Source organism: Salvelinus namaycush, chromosome 19 (assembly GCF_016432855.1).
Source record: "Salvelinus namaycush isolate Seneca chromosome 19, SaNama_1.0, whole genome shotgun sequence".
In the NCBI taxonomy this organism is placed as follows: Eukaryota; Metazoa; Chordata; class Actinopteri; order Salmoniformes; family Salmonidae; genus Salvelinus; species Salvelinus namaycush.
Window position 1 is genome coordinate 34075872 of NC_052325.1, and position 17705 is coordinate 34093576.

General features: G+C 42.5%; 1 protein-coding gene across 6 annotated transcripts in view; it reads right to left on the reverse strand.

Annotated features, from left to right (window-relative positions):
• LOC120064349 (tensin-1-like) overlaps window positions 1-17705 on the reverse strand; it is a 296497-nt gene that overhangs the window by 104836 nt on the left and 173956 nt on the right. For all 6 annotated transcript variants that reach the window (XM_039014867.1, XM_039014869.1, XM_039014868.1 and 3 more), the window contains one exon: window positions 11410-11448. In XM_039014867.1, the coding sequence (XP_038870795.1) occupies window positions 11410-11448 (39 nt within the window). The remainder of the gene's footprint in view (window positions 1-11409; window positions 11449-17705) is intronic.

Here is a 17705-nt window from a genome sequence, read left to right on the forward strand (position 1 = left end):
AGCGCGATGGGACGAGGACATCCCGGCCCAGCCAAAACCTTTCCTAACCCGGACGACGCTGGGCCAATTGTGGTCTGGGTCTCCCTAACGCGGCCAGCTGTGACACAGCCCGGGATCAAACCCGGGTCTCTAGTGATGATCAAACCCGGGTCTCTGCGGTGCAGTGCTTTAGACCGCCGTTTCACTCGGGAGACTCTGTAAATACACAACTTGAAGCAACCGCATATTTAGCCATGGAGCATGTTCTGATTGGCCAGTGAGGTATAAAGCCTTGACACAACTTGTTAATTTATCAAAACCCAGTCGTTTTGTGCCACCACCAGCTACTGCGCACATAATTTCAGTCGTGAAAATACAGATACGCACCCTCAAATCTGTAGCGGCACCGCCAGCACCAAGTTTGTTAAAATAGAGCCCTAAGAGACACATCCCTTCCGTTAGCCCAGCCCAGAGACCATCTCCATCCCCACTGCTGCAGCACACCCATCACAACCATTTACAGCCATGGAGAGAGTGAGAGAGAGCGAGTGAGAGAGCGAGCGAGAGCGCAAGAGAGAATAAGGAGAGGGTGAGAGAGAGAGGAGAAAGAGAGAGTGGGGAGGAGAAAGAAGAAGAGAGAGGGAGAGAGTGAGGCGGGGGAGGGAGAGAGAGAGGGGGAGGGAGAGAGAGAGAAAGAGGAGGAGAAGGAGAGAGAGATATGTCCAAAAACATTGTTTATTTATAATGACCCAGGCCTCAAGGAATCCATGATGTCATTGGTCAGGGTGGCTCTGGCTAGCTTCAAATTGTTAGAGTGATATGAGGAGCCAAGGAGAGGGACGATAGCCTATATAAACACAAACAAAGTAAGAAGACCGGAATTCAATAGTAAAGCAGTGCGTATCAAACAACTAGCGCTGGCTTCAAACAACTAGGACTTGGATTAATATGGGAAGTATGCTTCAAATGTATAATACAGCTACAGACACCACCAGGTAGGATATGTGTGCATGTGTGCAAATTATCCTTCTCATTGACTCAAATGGTTACAGTTAGGGGTTCATAGTTCACAGAACAGAACAGTTCTAACACTAAGGGAACAGTCCAACACCTCCTTTGGGGAGTATAGCCTACAAAACCCACCAAGTTCAGACAGCGCCTGAAAGAGACAATACTTGGTCCTGCGTGGATTATTTGGTAAGACTGTGGGGCTAGCAATACCATGGTTGAGGGTTCATTTGCCACAAGGATCACATACAAAACATGTATGCACTGTACTGTAAGTTATTTTGGAGAAAAGTATCTGCTAAGTTTAGTTTAGTTTATTAGGATCCCCATTAGCTATTGCACGTACAGCAGCTACTGTTCCTTGGGTCCACATAAAATGTACAAATACATGACAAAGTACAGAGACAACAAGAGACAACAAAAATACTATTTACACAGTATTCATATATACATATTCATATTATTATATACAGTACAGTTAAATTATATATTTAGAAAGAGGAGAGGCACTGGGATACAATACACTACATTACCAAAAGTATGTGGACACCTGGTCGTCGAACATCTCATTCCAAAATCATGGGCATTAATATGGAACAATTTGACGAACTGACTTGTTGGAAAGGTGGCATCCTATGACGTTGCCATGTTGAAAGTCACTGAGCTCTTCAGTAAAGCCATTCTACTGTCAATGTTTGTCTACGGAGATTGAATGACTGTGTGCTTGATTTTATACACCTGTCAGCAACGGGTGTGGCTGAAATAGCCGAATCCACTCATTTGAAGGGGTGTCCACATACTTTTGTATATATAGTGTATGTTAAACTTGCTTTTGCCTGAGTAACCTCTGGTGGCAGAGGATTCCATGATGACACGCCTCTATACATAACTGAGCAACGCATTAAATCTGTTTTTGGTTTTGGTACCGTGAAGAAACTGGTATGTCTGGTGGGCTATGTATGTCTGTTTAAAGTGCATGCAATATGATTATACAAGTGGTTAGGCATTTTCAACACACAAATATTTATTAAAAAGACCAGAAGAGAAGTAGTCAATTTCTCCACAACCCTCAACCATGCAAGACTATCATGCAAGTTGTAGATGTTAGTTCTGTGTGTGGAGATAAGGGGGAAGGCGTGCTGCTTTGTTTTAAGCTAGCTGCAGCTTTGCTAGGTCTTTCTATGCTGCACCTGACCATATTACCGGACAGTAATCAATATGGGACAAGATCAAAGCCTGAACAAGTAGTACAGTTGATCTTTGTGTCAAAAATGCAGAAGATTTTTTTTATAACAGACAAACCTCTCCCCATCTTCACAACAACTTTGTCAATATGGCTTGGCCATGAAAACTGACCATCTTGTTCAATGGTTACACTCTTTCTCCAGTTGAGGTTTAGGTCCAAGGGAATGCTTTGAATCAAAACAATGCTTTTGGTTTTAGATGTGTTTAAGACCAGTTTATTGTTAATTACGCATTCTAACACTGACTGTAACTCCTTGCTAAGATAGAGATGTGACATTTTTTCAATAAGAAATTATGATCAATAACATCAAAGGCTGCACTGAAATCTAACGATACAGAATATAACACCATAACCCAAATATGAGGAAAAAGTCAAAAGATCGAAACAACAAACTACAAATAATAAAATACACTACTGATCCAAATGTAGGGGTGTCACGCTATCTCTGGTTGGCCAAGTTGGTTAAATTGTCTCCTCTAGTGAGAAGGCGTGTCAGCTAGGGGAAATTTATTGGTAATGGACAAGAAAACACGTAGTGATCCTCGCAACAGTACAACTAGTCTGTGAATTTGTAGCCAGGCCAAATTCCATGGCCAGACATTTTCTTCCCAAAACAATGTTTGGCCACACCGCCCTATTGTAACAGCAGTGTCTGTTCCCCTGATCTGGCCTGTACTGTATAAGGAGAGCCTGGAGTCTAGGTACCGAACAAAGGCCTGTGTGAGATCATACTGTACACACACATACTGTAAACATATGTGTGTGTACAGTACTCATGCTTTTACATGGTTTTCATTGTGTAGTGTCACAGTATGTAGAGGTCCAACTCACAAAACACAGCTGGCTAGTAGAAAGACAGATGTGGACTGGCAGTGAAATGGTATTCCAGCCATAATGTTACACTGTGAAAACTATGACAAAACAGACAGAGGCTCGGTATGAAGTCGAAAGTTAGATTGAAAGGTGTGATGTCATAGACTGGGTTTACTGTGTCTTACAGAGGAGTTGGGACAACATAGACTGGGGGTATGAGGTCATAGACACTGTGCTGTAAGGTTAGAGGCAGAAGATGTGATGTCAGAGAGACTGTTGGTATGATATCATAGAGACTGTGTGCATATGAGACTGACTGTGTGTGTGGTCCCATAACCTGAGCGTGCAAAAGATCATAGAGACATGTGGGTATGAGATCATAGAGACTGATAGGGTATGAGGTCATAGCGACTGAGTGGATATGAGGTCATGGATCAGTGATCATAAACTAGATTCAGCCGCGGGCCGATTTGTTATTTCGCGGATGGTCAGGATGCCTGAGCATAATGACAAATAATTGACTGCAGAAGTCCAAACAGATATAATATTTGACTAAAACATAATAATTTCAAACCTTGCTTACATTTGTGAACGATCACATAGATTATGTGTGGGAATACTTTGGAACAGATTTCCTAAATTAAAATAACTTAGAGCTGATTTGCTGGTGTTTTTACAGTTTATGTCCAACAATAAATTACTAAAATATACAGTATACATATATTTTTTTGCTCAGAATACCTGGGGGGCCTAATAAAATCACACGTGGGCCAAATTCAGCCCGCGGGCCACCAGTTGAGGAACCCTGTCATAGAGACTGAGGGGGTATGAGGTCATAGAGACTGGGTGGGTATACTCCAAGTCGATATTAATGTAATAATAAGAAATTCCCCTCAACCATGCCCACAAATTGAGGAAAACAAATATTTTTTCCCATTCATCCCCACTGTAAAAGAGTCAACGTCGTCATCAATTTTTTTTGTTCTACAGAAATAACAAAACATGACAAAAAAAGCTGCTGCGTTGTTCAATGTACGTAACCAGCTATGTGTGAAAACATTTCATCACAGGTAAGACATTTAACTATTTTTAGCTGTATAGTCCATTTGTTTGTGTTGTTGGTCTTGGCTAGCTTAATGTTCTGGTAGGTAGCTAGCTAGCACTCACTCATGTGGCTGCCAGCACCATCATGAAAAGGGGAATGAGGGATAACGGTACAACATTACGTTTTTCCAAGAAGTGAGAAAAGTCGTGAGCAGGCAATGTTGAAAAGTAATCTTTAGACATGTTGTACTTTTCTTAAATGTAGTTTTGTAATTTACTAAAACAAGCAGACAACAAGAAAATTGCGTTTGAAAAAGGTCAAGTTTTTGCTGTGAGCCAATGGGGCGACCCAGGTAACCACATATTGTTTTCTCCACAGGCGGGCATGGCCCACAGGCGGGCATTCTAATACCGACTGGGACTATGAGGTCAGAAAGACTGAGTATGTATGAGGTCAAAGGGACTGCGTGTGTATGAGGTCATATAGACTGAGTGGGTATTAGGTCAGAGAGACTGTGGGTATGACGTCATAGACTGAGAGGGTATGAGGTCAGAGAGACTGGGTGGGTATGATGTCAGAGAGTCTAGAGACTCAGTGGGTAATAGGGTATGATGTTATAGAGACTGAGTGGAAGGTCATAAAGACAGTGGGTATGAGGTCAGAGAGACTGATGGGATTTGATGTCATAAAAACTGAGCGGGTATGAGGTCAGAGAAAGAAAATATATAGAGACTGGACACCTGACTTAATCACATAAAATTGCAGTGGGTCTGTGATAAGTGTGTCTGTGACATAAACATGTTAGGCCAGTACACAAAGCCTCCTTTGATAGATTCACATAACTCAAATAATTATAACTCACCCTAGGAAGCGCCCAAGAAGAAAGGTGCAGTGAAGGGAGTTTCCCAGTGTGAGGACACAAATATACCCAAACAGAGTCTCCTTGGAAATGACACACAGCTAAATATAATCACCAGGCCAGCTCATTTAGATGCCACATCTCTAGTGAATTCAGCTAGAAATGGCCAGTCTGGATCCAAACCAGGAGCTAAACTTTGTGTGTGTGTGTGTGTTGTGGGCAGACTCATGGCCCAGGGTATGTACTACATCTCTCATCTCTTTCTCCCTCCCTCCTCCTTCCTTCCTACTCTTTCCTACTATCCTTTCTCCCTCCTTCCTACTCTCCTTTCTCCCTCCTTCCTACTCTCCTTCCTCCCTCCTTCCTACTCTCCTTCCTCCCTCCCTCCTTCCTACTCTCCTTCCTCCCTCCCTCCTTCCTACTCTCCTTCCTCCCTCCTTCCTTCCTACTCTCCTTCTATCTTTATTATATCCATATATGGTCACCTCAAATTTTTTTGCTAGACCATGGTGCTCTTTTGAGATTTCAAAATACATACTGTACCATCTGTGTTGGCCTACGTTTTATGAATACATCCTGTACAGTCACAATATATAATAACTCCTAAATGATTCTGTGTGTATATGTGTCAATTGAACTGTTGATACTAAAACGTTGATTGACAATTCATTTTGTTTTTGGTTTGAGCAATGTCGTTCCAAGTTTTCTTATATGAAAAGGAGAGATGAAAAGCATGGGTGAACCCAGAATCACAGGCTATTTACCCCTAAATCATTTTGGAAAGCCTAATTTGCGAAGTTATGAAACACGTCAAAAACGTAGACGTTTTTTAAGGGTTTTCACATTCTTTGCATTGCATTCTACAGATTTATGCCCCAATGAAAATTCCTCAATCCATGCAGGTTCAAAAATGTATCCCATCAAGGGAGCATGTGCTTTCCTTTACATTTATTACTTGGGATTGGAAGGAATTGCCTGTTTCATTCACACGTGTTCTCCCATAATCATTTGTTTCTAGACAGAAAGCAGTATAGTTATGGTAGAGAGGGAAAATGTACAATCGTCGAGTTGAGTAAAAGGATCTAACACTACACTGCCTCCTGCTGGTGATGATAGGAACTGCAGTCTAAATACAAAGCAAGGCTACTGGAATTCAGGCCTAACCAATCCCTAGTGTCAAACTCATTCCATGGAGGGCCGAAAGTCTGCTGGTTTTTATTATTTTCTTTTAATTTGTGTTCAATGAAGACTCAGACAATCAGGTGAGGGGAGTTCCTAACTAATCAGTGACCTTAATTGACCAATCAAGTGCGAGAGAGGAGTGCAAATCTGCAGACAATCGGCCCTCTATAGAATGATTTTGACCCATGTGCTCTAGACCCTACCCTCTTGGCACTTGTGTAGATCTGAAAGGATTGGATGGGTGTATTTTATGGCAGAAATGTCACCTTTCAGAACTACATGAAGTGTGTACTGGGGTTTACCGTCTAGGGGCTGTGTCTGGACAGCATTCAATGGTTTAAAAATGTAACTTCAACCCCCCATGCTTTCTTAAACCACGGAGCTCAAGACATCTTTCAACTTCTCACACATAAATACACTTTTATTTATGCTTCTGTCAACAACATTGAACATTTACCTTAGTTTTGGCAGAATCATGAGGGAGGCAACAGAAAGAAACTGTTTGTTTACTAAAAAAAGGACAGGATGGCTGTTTGGCAGGAAACAAAGTAGATGTGAGTTTCCTGTCAAAGCCCTCTTATGTCTGACACCTAAAAAGGCAATGCTGTTTCGCCTGTCTCAAAGCTGCATCCAAGCTAATTACAGGTTGATTTAAAACCCTTAGTTGTCGTCCAGACTATGCTGAATATGTGACGATTAATAAATAAAGAGCCCTTCAAATTCCTCATGGACTGTTAAGGGAGCTACCTGGCACTGTTCCCAGTATTAAGAATATAATAGTTGGTGGGCGAATATCACAGACATACTGCACCACATACAGAAAATTAAAGAAAATGTTTATTTCAAGCAAGTGAATGGAGACAGAGACAAACACGCACGGACCTATAGGCACAGTCGCTCTGACAGACACAAATTTAAACATGCAAACATACATTTTAAATACACACACATTCCCCCCTAACACACAAACTGTATCAACCCCACCACACACAGGCGCAATTTACCCACACACGCAAACATCTGCTAGTCTCCCATGCTTAGCAGCCCCATCTGCAGCGTTTCACAGAACATGGTTTAGAAATGTAAACATAAACGATGATGGAGAGAGGAGGGGGGAGGTGGGCTCCCTGGTCTTTAGCTCACACTCATACACAATTCTGGGCCTACGATCTCATGGTGGGTTTCTATGGAAACAATCCAATGCTGGAATTCAAAACTGAGCCATGCAGAGCTGTGGGAACCTCCTGAGCCAGCAGTGTCCATAAACGACCTCTGACCTCTCTCAAAGTTCGCACTAGGACCCGGACGGACGGAGGTCACACGCAGGCCAGCCAGATCGACCCATCCCAAATGGACTCTTCCGCTCTCTCTGTTACATAACACATGACATTCTGGTATGCACGAGAGACTAGGGTTCTGTGATTATAAACAATTGTGGGGGACGACGACGACACACCAGTGGGGATGGAGTGATGCTAGTCTGCTCATTCTCACTCAGTTTGGAATGTGTTCTCTCTTTTCTCTCTCTCTCACCCTTTCTTTCTCTTCTCTCTTACTCTTTCTCTCTCCTTCTCTCTCCTGTCTCATGTCCTATTATGGCTAACAGGGTTTGGCCACTAATACAATCACAGCATACACAGATGATGATATAACCCAATGGCCGATGAGGACTTCCATGACTTCCAATCTGAGCCAAAACTATGAGGGCTCTGTGTTTTCCCCCATTGTTTGTTTTCCTGTGTACAAATATGCCTAGCTGTCTCTCGCCTTGTATATTTGGACGGGTCAAAGAGAGAGTGAATCAAAATGTTCCTGAAGAGAACAGTTCTACACGCAACTTAGTGGAGTCCAGCTGTATCCATATACTACACAAAGCACACCATTGCTGTTTTACCTAAACTCTTGTCCTCCAGGGACTTTCATTTTGAAGTCAAGGGTCTTATTGTGAAAAAAAAGAACGCTAACCAGAAAAATCTTTCATATGGCCCAGCTTCAGCTGACACAGGCACATTGACACACAATCAATACTTGTCATCAATACTAGTCGACATCTTTCAGTGCATTATATAATGTGTATGTACAGCTGGTAAAAAGAAACATCCATCTTTCACTTGGCATATACAACATGGACGGCCAACCTTACGTGCTTCCCATGTATATGCACATGCCTACGAGATAGGAATCACATAATATTATGGGATACTTGGTCCTGTCCTGTATACAGAACGTAATATGGCATATCAGCCAAGTATGTGCAGCTGTAAACACTGGGCTAATTGAAAAGATCTTGCCCATCTCTGCGCCACAGTTAGAGTCATTACACAGCAATGCACTGGCACGATTCCCCAGCCGTGGTTTGTGTTGGTTTTGTGTGTGTGTGTCTGGATGACGTAGGTGTCGGAGGCATTGACTGAGAAACAGCTCTGAGTGGATGCAGGTAAACACAAACCTGAAGGGATTGTTTAAAGGTGTATGTGAATTATTACGTGTGTGAGTGCTGCATGTGTGTGTATGTCTGTGCATGTTTCAAACCTAAAACCAGTTTATTATGTTCTGCTCTCTCTCTCTCTCTCTCTTTCTCTCTCTCTCTGTCTCTCTCTCTGTCTCTCTCTCTCTCTCTTTCTCTCTCTCTCTCTGTCTCTCTCTCTCTCTCTCTGTCTCTCTCTCTCTCTCTCTGTCTCTCTCTCGCTCTGTCTCTCTCTCGCTCTGTCTCTCTCTCTCCACACTCTCTCTCTCCACACTCTCTCTCTGGGAAATTAAATTGCAGGCCCAGCGTTAGTTAACATGAGGGCATGTCTCAGGAATGTACTACCCAGCATGCCCCACTCTACGCCACGCACCTCCAAGCATGGGAGCATGGAAGTCCCGCTGGGGGAGCTATCGCCTCATCACTCACTCTGAGGACATCCTTATCGCACCATGATCACACCAGAGCTTCCACAAGACAGCTCGCATTGGACACCCCACTCTCCAACACACTGGAGTCCACAGAAATCTATTGATGCTATAGATCTCTATGCTGTAGTGCCGGCTCTATAGGCTACATCCCTTTGCTGGTTACGTCCTAACTATGTATTTCTCCCTCACATAGGGTACTGTACTCTCAACTCATGACTTCACTATATGGACCTCACTCTCACACACTCTTCCTAACATGACAGTCACAGCATCCGCATAGTGTCTTCATGTACATCAAGTTAAAGACTCATATTCTCTGGTGTGTGTCTCCCAACACACCAAATCACTAGAATCACAATAAGTGACTTTATTTGTAAAATACTATGTTAATTGAACCCCTCATCATTTTAGCCATGAAGCGATTATGGTGATCTTCCCTCTGTTCTGCACCTGGACAACACAACTGTCTAAATCAGATCTCTCTCTCTCTTTCTTCTAGAGGTGAGGAATTCACCAAACATGGAGCTGCCTGAGATGGGAGGAGAGAAGCATCCTTCAGCCAGAGAGCAGCCAATGGCTGAAAACACACACACACAAATACACACACACACGGTTGCGCAAACACACACAAGCATACACACACACACGCGAACACACACATACACACACAATTTATCCTATATACAATACACTTTGCACTTCACAACAATACAGCTTTACTACTATTTTACTTACCTATGGCTCATACAGTACCACTGTGTATAACAATCAAACAGCACATTTGAGTTCTTCCCAACCTAATAACAAATAATAACGTTTTGAGAACGCTAATAAACTGCCATGACATGTAGTGGAATGCAGTGTTGTTTCTGCAGGGTTCTGTTAAATGTATCATCCAGAATGGAAAAGAGGAGTGAGTATAAGAGGTGCAGGAGCGGTATTTTATCAAGAAAAGTGGTGTGGGGGTGGGAGGTGGGAAGTACAGCCCTAAGAGGGTAATCCCTCAGCAGCTATCCAAAATACAGCAGAGGTCCACTTCCTCCACACACAGACGCACACACACACATCAAACATAAAAGAAGTAGCCAATCATGAGTCATGTTGCAATCACTCTAAAATCCATCACTCTGCCTAGTTAGAGACTACATAGTCTACTTACTAATGCAATGAAGCAAAATCAGAGGGAGAAAATAATGTATGCAAACCAAACATCTGCACAAGCAAATGGTACTAGTGTGAAGTTGTGGTATTTTCTCCTGTTTCCTGCTCTCTGTAAGGCCCTTTCGTCCAGCTGGACTCAGTTTCCTCTGGTAAATACTGCCACTGTTGTCCTTGAGAACCATATTTTGTTTTCACAACACAGCTGCTGTAGGCCTCCCGAGTAGCTTGCCGGTGTGTGTGTGTGTGTGTGTGTGTGTGTGTGTGTGTGTGTGTGTGTGTGTGTGTGTGTGTGTGTGTGTGTGTGTGTGTGTGTGTGTGTGTGTGTGTGTGTCTTCATGCATGTATGTGTGTGTGCACTTTCTCTCTCCTCGGTCGTAAAAATACCATATGTCAGTGAATGTTTTACATCTTAGCTAATTAACGTTTAAGTGGGCAATCAGCAAATTGTTGGGTGTGATGTCTACCTCTGGGGTGAGTTGTCTTGGCATAGGGACAGAGAGAAAATGACATGGGAGGCCATTTCACAAAGTGAAACTCCCCTGTAGATGACATACTGGGGAAGGAAAATAGATAAACCCCCTACTTTTGGCCTCAGAACAGTCTCAATTCGTCGGGGCATGGACTCTACAAGAAGTCGCAAGCGTTCCACAGGGATGCTGGCCCATGTTGACTCCAATGCTTCCCACAGTTGTGTCAAGTTGGCTGGATGTCCCTTGGGTGGTGGACCATTCTTGATACACACAAACATCCTTCTTTAACCTGTCTCTCCTTCATCTACACTGATTGAAGCGGATTTAACAAGTGACATCAATAAGGAATCATTGCTTTCACCTGGATTCACTTGGTCAGTCTTTGGCATGGAAAGAGCAGGTGTCCTTAATGTTTTGTATACTCAGTGTACATTGCAGGCTACTCTTTGTCTTGCCAAGGATTAGAGTAAATGTATACACGGAACGTGCAGAGAGGGCAAATAATTCCACATCCAACAGAGAATCTCAAACCCAGACCAAAAAAGGTAATGCAGCAACATGATGTTGTTTTTATTGCCCTTGCTCATTCGTTGGATTCCCAGAACCAATTCCCTGGATGTTTGGATGGCATTCTGAAGAAGGGATTACTCCACAATACATGGACACACTATTACTGACATATTTACATTGTGTAAGTAACTGTATTGTAACTGTTGAGCAATATATATATATAGAAAAAATATCTTACCAGCTCATAGTTAGTGGCAGGGACACAGGACGAAGACACCTGGAAAAGAAAATGAAGAAAATGTTGTATGTTGCAGATTATGCATAAGCGCATACAGTATACAGACAGTTGATACCTGATTTAAACTCTCAAAATTTGACCTGTGTGATCCTGAGCATTAGTCCTTTGTTTTTACTGTATGCTTCAATATAGTATATAGTACATTTCCCATCTTATGAATGTGTATCAATGTGTATGTGTTTAGGTATATCACAGGAAGAATATGACAATACCCTAGTGATCAAAATGTCTTAACAGAGATACAGACAACAGACCTAAGAGATGCTGTACAGTTCATTTTAGAATAGAATGATTTTCTTGTTTACTTCATTGTTCCCATATGATCCATATCAAAGCTGGCTAAATCACTTTTGGCCCAGGCTGAGAGGCTGGGAAAAGAGAACAATACATTAGCATTGAGCTCTGAGCCAACCTCAATGGACAATCTAATAACACAGTCAATTTCCGACTGTGTAACAGTATGCAACAAGTGAAAGGTAGCCTAACTGCTAACTCCTAGCAGCAGTTAACTAGCTTATCTTAGCACCAGAAAGTCAATCATGTTTAAAGGCGATTGTGAAGCCTACTGGAACCCATGATCTGCCAAGGTTGGCGCTAACCTCTAATCCGATTAGCGCTCTAATGGCTGCGACAATCAATCCCAGAGTTCCGAGCAGTAGCAGGGGGTAAACAGGAAGAGGATAATAACGAGGGACTCAAATAGAACACTGAGATGAACCGTTTCCACATGAGGACTATCAGCCAAACAGTAAGTTGTCAGTGATGTTCCCTTCCTAAAAAAGTCTATCTTTCACTTCATTTTCAAACAAAATACTTTAGGAAAGGCTAAATTAGAAGCAGGAGACAGTAACTCCGATTCAATCAGCTGTTGACCTTTTTCACTTGCTCATCTCTCTATCTCTCTTTGCCTTACCCCCCCCCCCCCCCCCCCCCCCCACACACACACACACCCACGTTCTCTCTCTTGCTCCCGTAACAGGGCTGTCTGTCAATGCTGGACCACTATCTCTGTTTTAGTGCTAAAAGGTCAGCTGTAGGCTATCAGGGCTGTTAGGCTTTAAAAGCCCTGTCATTCACAGAGGCAAATCCTTGACTAATTGTCCCTTGCGGTGTGAACAGAAGACTTATGGTTTCTTGGGGTCTGCTTTATGTTTACACTAAAGCTAGCACATTCCTTTCTGTCCACATAAAAAGCCTGAACAGTCTCTAACAGTCTCCACCAAAACTCCCCAAATGTTGCTTCAGGCAATGTAAAGCACCGCAAATAAATACAATGGGACAAATCTGTCACGGCAGAGAGTAAATCATGGATTATCCATCGCTAAGCCCATACAGTGGTTGATCTGCAATTCTAATACCGAGCTTGCTACTTCTTTGTACTGTAAGCAAAAGCCTCATTCAATAGCTCAGTTGTTTTCACAATGCATGGCAGCAATGACTCAATGCTTAACTCTCTCTATTGTCTGTTTCTGATTTCTTTGTTCATGTAGTTTATAAATCAATGTAGTTTATTCATGAAGCTATAAATGGAATGTGCAGATTTTCTAAGCTGACTAAGGCATTACCTTATAACGTTGGGACAGTGAAGGTATAACTGTGACAGTGGTTACTAATTTTCAGTGAAGTTTCTCAAACACACAAGAGGTCTACACAAATTCACCTGAATGCCCATTGGTCCTTACAACAAAGCAATCTCAAGATCCTCAGGGAACTCAAAGTCAACTGGATGTTTTCAAGCTAGAAAATCGCACTGGACATTGCTAGTGTGACTATACAGCCAACACACACGTTGATTGGATCAAGCTAAAAGCATCACTGGACGGTAGCCATTGGGGTGTGAGTCGGCTTATTGGATTCACAAGGTTATATCGGATGCGTGAGTCACGTTGGGTCATCAAAGTCCTTGTCGTTTTGGAGGCCGTTACTCAAAACCCTGATGGAATAGAGGAATGCGGACTGTAAACAGGAAAGCATTGCTATCTGATACCAGCAAAAAGAGGTGCATAGTAGTTAGTTGAGCATGTATAGAATGTAGCATTTGTAGGGAACTATTTAAATACAGTGTACACCAAAATAAATGCTGTATCTCTGACTTATGACTGTAACCAGATAAATCAAGTAGCATGAGGACAGCTCCATGGAATGCCACTTGTCTCTTGAGAAAGGCTGCAGTTATTATTTAGAGGTACTGCGAGTTGACAAAGTACAGTATCTCAGCCTGGTTCAAGGCTCCTGAAATCACCTCAACCATGCCTGCCCATGTCTGCAACTCACCCCCCAACCCTCCCATTCACTCCACACACTGACAGCTGCCCCCTCCATGCCTCTCAGCTCATCCAAGGACTCCAAGGGGCCTGGGGAATGTCTGAGCCCCGCTGAGGTGCCTCCTCCCTGGCCTGGCCCATCTCATCACATGGCCCCCACTTCACCCCCAGGCTCCTGCTGCTAACAGTTAAGTCCACCTGCAATCAGTAACCACTCCGACACCTTGTGTGTTTCACCCAAAATTCCCGCCCTTTTCCAATTGCCCTGCAATCCTCCATGACCCTCCCTTGAGTGAGGAATTTTCAGGGTCGGATTGGTATCGAGGATGTGCTTATCGAGGTTGCCGTGAAGGGCATATGCTGGTGGGGGAATGGAAAGTGGTCTTTGGGATTGCTTCACAAATCAGTAACACTTGACAAGTGTGTTAAAGCAAGTGCTCTATACTGAGGATTAACAAGGCTAAGGGCTTAGGCTAATCTCAGTCAAATATCCTAATAGGCAGCAGTGGCATGTATTCATTGACACCAAGGGAAGCCCCCCCCCCCCAAAAAAAATTAAAACATATATATATATTATAATAATTATCTTTTGTCTCTCTGTGTTTCATAATTTTCCTTCAATTCACAAGAGGCTGAATGTATCTCAGGTGAGAAAGCATTTGGCTTCCCTTGACAAAAAAAGTATAACAAATTTGCCAATCATTGTTGAGCTAGGGAACTGTGAATGGTCCTGCGGGAAAAAATGTCAAGGGAAGCCAACTTGGATTTGGCATCTCCTATCAAATTGCTTTAAGAGCCTAGGTCATTAACAGAAACAACTTGAATTGTTGCATCTCGTTGTGTTGTTGTCCTCCGGTGGCTAGCTAGCTAAATTTGTCCCTTTCCTAAATTAGCCATGGATGGAGATAGGGATTTGGACTTGTGGTTTTACTTAATTCTCTGTACAGGCCAATGATTATAACGGCGATTCGGCTCCAACCATTAATTCCAACCAATAGTTCAATATGTAGCTAGATGTAGAAGGCTAATGATAACTAACTAACGTTGCGATGAATGGAAGTTAGGCTAACGACCAAGCATTTTAGCCAGGTAGCCTAGGACAACAAAAAATAAAAGTGTGTACTGTATGACAGAGTGATAGACCGTTTTGTCAACATGAAAGAGAAGAGGATGGCATTGACATTTCTCTACAAGTAGGGTGAGTCAACATGTTTTTCTACGCACACACATGCACGCAAACATAAATCAGAACCATGGACATCCACATCATATTTAGGTTATGTTGATTAGACTAAATTGGTTTTGGTATCTTTCAGCAGAAGTGATTTGATGATGTTGAAATGTTGAAGTTGAAATGGTGCTTGAATAGTGGAGGCAGCTCCATTTTTCTTTGCAACTTGTGGTAACTCTCTGTGGTTCAAAATCAATAGTTGTTTAGTGGTCGGAAAATGACGGAAACATTAACTTGCTTGACCATGCTGTAGGTCATGTAACTGTCTGTTACATGCAATATGCATTGTGGACTTCACTGGACAGAGGTTGCTATCCGGTTTTGTGATAAAACAAAGGTGTGGTTGAATATATTCTGCCACCGTCTTCCTATTGTTTCGGCCTTTAGGCCTATATATCACAGTGGCAAGGCATATGAACTAACAGGTTATAGAGCAAACAACACAATTATCACAACACATTCAGTGTAAGTTGTATTATGGCTTTTTTTCAGGGGGGGGGGGACTTGGCTTCGCCAGTGATTTTAACCACACACCGCTACTGATAGGCAGACCCATGCACTATGAATCCCAATGAATTCCTGTGTGACAAACAAAGTTCAATGATGGCCCTCAGCAAAACATTTATTAAACATGGAGCGACCAACAGCTAGGCATGAAATGAATGCAATTTAATGGATTTGAACACAGCTGGAGGCGGAGGGACATAGACTTATTTAGTGAGTAAGTTCGACAAAAGAGCAGAAAAAACAATTGACACAAAGCCTAAAGCACGTGGGCCTATTCAAACACTCCCTACAGCCAACTGATGGCATTTCAGACGTGAGACAGTGTGCATGAATTCCAATGGGATGACGACATTTGGACTAATAATATTGTAAATGCGTAATCCTTGACCACTTCGGGCTCCTTACTTGGCCACAATAATGAGAACCCACAGTAGGCTAGATTGAGACAGAACGAAACAGGTCTACCCATAAAATAATAACTCAGATTCTACCCTAGGTAGCCATTTCCATTGAGTTGTACTCTTGGCTTTAGAGGCCAACTGTAACACATAGTTTAGCATGCATCCTGTAGCCTGGCAGGTGGTCAAAGACTAGGCACAGAGACTGTTAAGAGAAGGACCAGGTGAACACTTAGCAATGGGCCCACCGCAGGTCAAACCGTGGGTAACCACACTGAGAAAATATTACCCTGACACTCTGAAAACTAGAAGTAAGTAAGTGCAGAACAGAGGGAGAAATTAGTAAAGAAGAGTTGGAAATGTGAACAGATTTGCAGGTGGAGAATGGCAAGGTGTGGCATAGAGAATGGAAGGAGAGCCTCAGTGAGCCTCCAGGTGACTTTGTGAATACAGGTGAATACATATAATTGCATTCATAATGATTTATTCAAAAATATGTCATACTGTAGAGCAGGGTTATTCAGTCGCGACCCCATAAGTGTCAAGGCTGTGGGTAACTGGTGAAAGGAGTCAGGCGCAGGAGAGCTGAGATGCGTGGACAAGGTATTTAATACAAGATAACACCAGTATAAACACAATACAACGGTGCGGGAAAAATACCGGTACCACGAAATAAACGGGCGTAATAAGAAAACCCGGCAAAAAAATACCAGCCGTCAGTAACAGCCTGAACAATAGAACAAACACGCACACAAACATGGGGGAAACCAGAGGGTTAAATAATGAACATGTAATGGGGGCATTGAAACCAGGTGTGTAGAAAACAAAGACAAAACAAAGGGAAAATGAAAAGTGGATCGGCGATGGCTAGAAGGCCGGTGACGTCGACGCCGCTCGAACAAGGAGAGGGACCGACTCCGGCGGAAGTCGTGACAATAAGGGGGAAACGAGGTGGGGTCGCCCCAAAAAACAAATAACTACATTTTATTAAGAGTACAGATTATTGTATGGGACAATATACAATGTTTTGAAGAAACGCAATTCGACAATTATTTTTAGTAAATGTATTTATTGGTTGCTTTTCATTTTGATAAGAGATCATTTGTTGATGTAAAAATCGAAATTGACAAATTTTAAAGATGTGTCATTAGATTTGGGGTGGGGTCGCAATAAATTATTTGATGGAAAATATGGGATACCCGCCGATAAAGTTACCTTTTTTTCTCTTTCTCTTTCTCTGGTTACTTTCTATCAGGACATTGTAATGCCTTTAAGGACCTGGGTAACAGATTCAAGTGGAGTATACAAGTACTACATTTACAGTGGTGGAAGGAGAGGAGGGACAAAACGTTTCCAGACCACTTTAGTTAGCATGGGGGAAAAACATAAAGCCTTTGTCAGTGTATGGGTGCAGGGACAGCCATGAGCGTGTGTTGATGCTATCGAAGTGTACGAACAAGTGTAATATAATAAAGGGTAATTGTGTTGTTGCATTCTGTACATGCTTGTGTTAACAACATTAAATCAAGGTCCATTTCCCGCAGACAAAAGTCCATGGCAAATGGCTCTGTCAGTACTGGATATACAGTCGTTCATTGCTTACAGGGGAGGATGTACAAACATTGTCTTGTGTTGAGCTACTACAGATAAACTACAATAGATACAGCAATATGATCAATTTGACTTATCTGGTTATTGATTTCACAAAACAGTTTAGTATTGCTCCGTTTGGGTTGATGGCTTGGGATCATGGCTTAGCTTGCGTTGATAGTCCTGCAGCCACAAGTGGTCAAAGAAAGAGAAAAAAAAGCAATAATTCTCTTCACAAATTGTTTG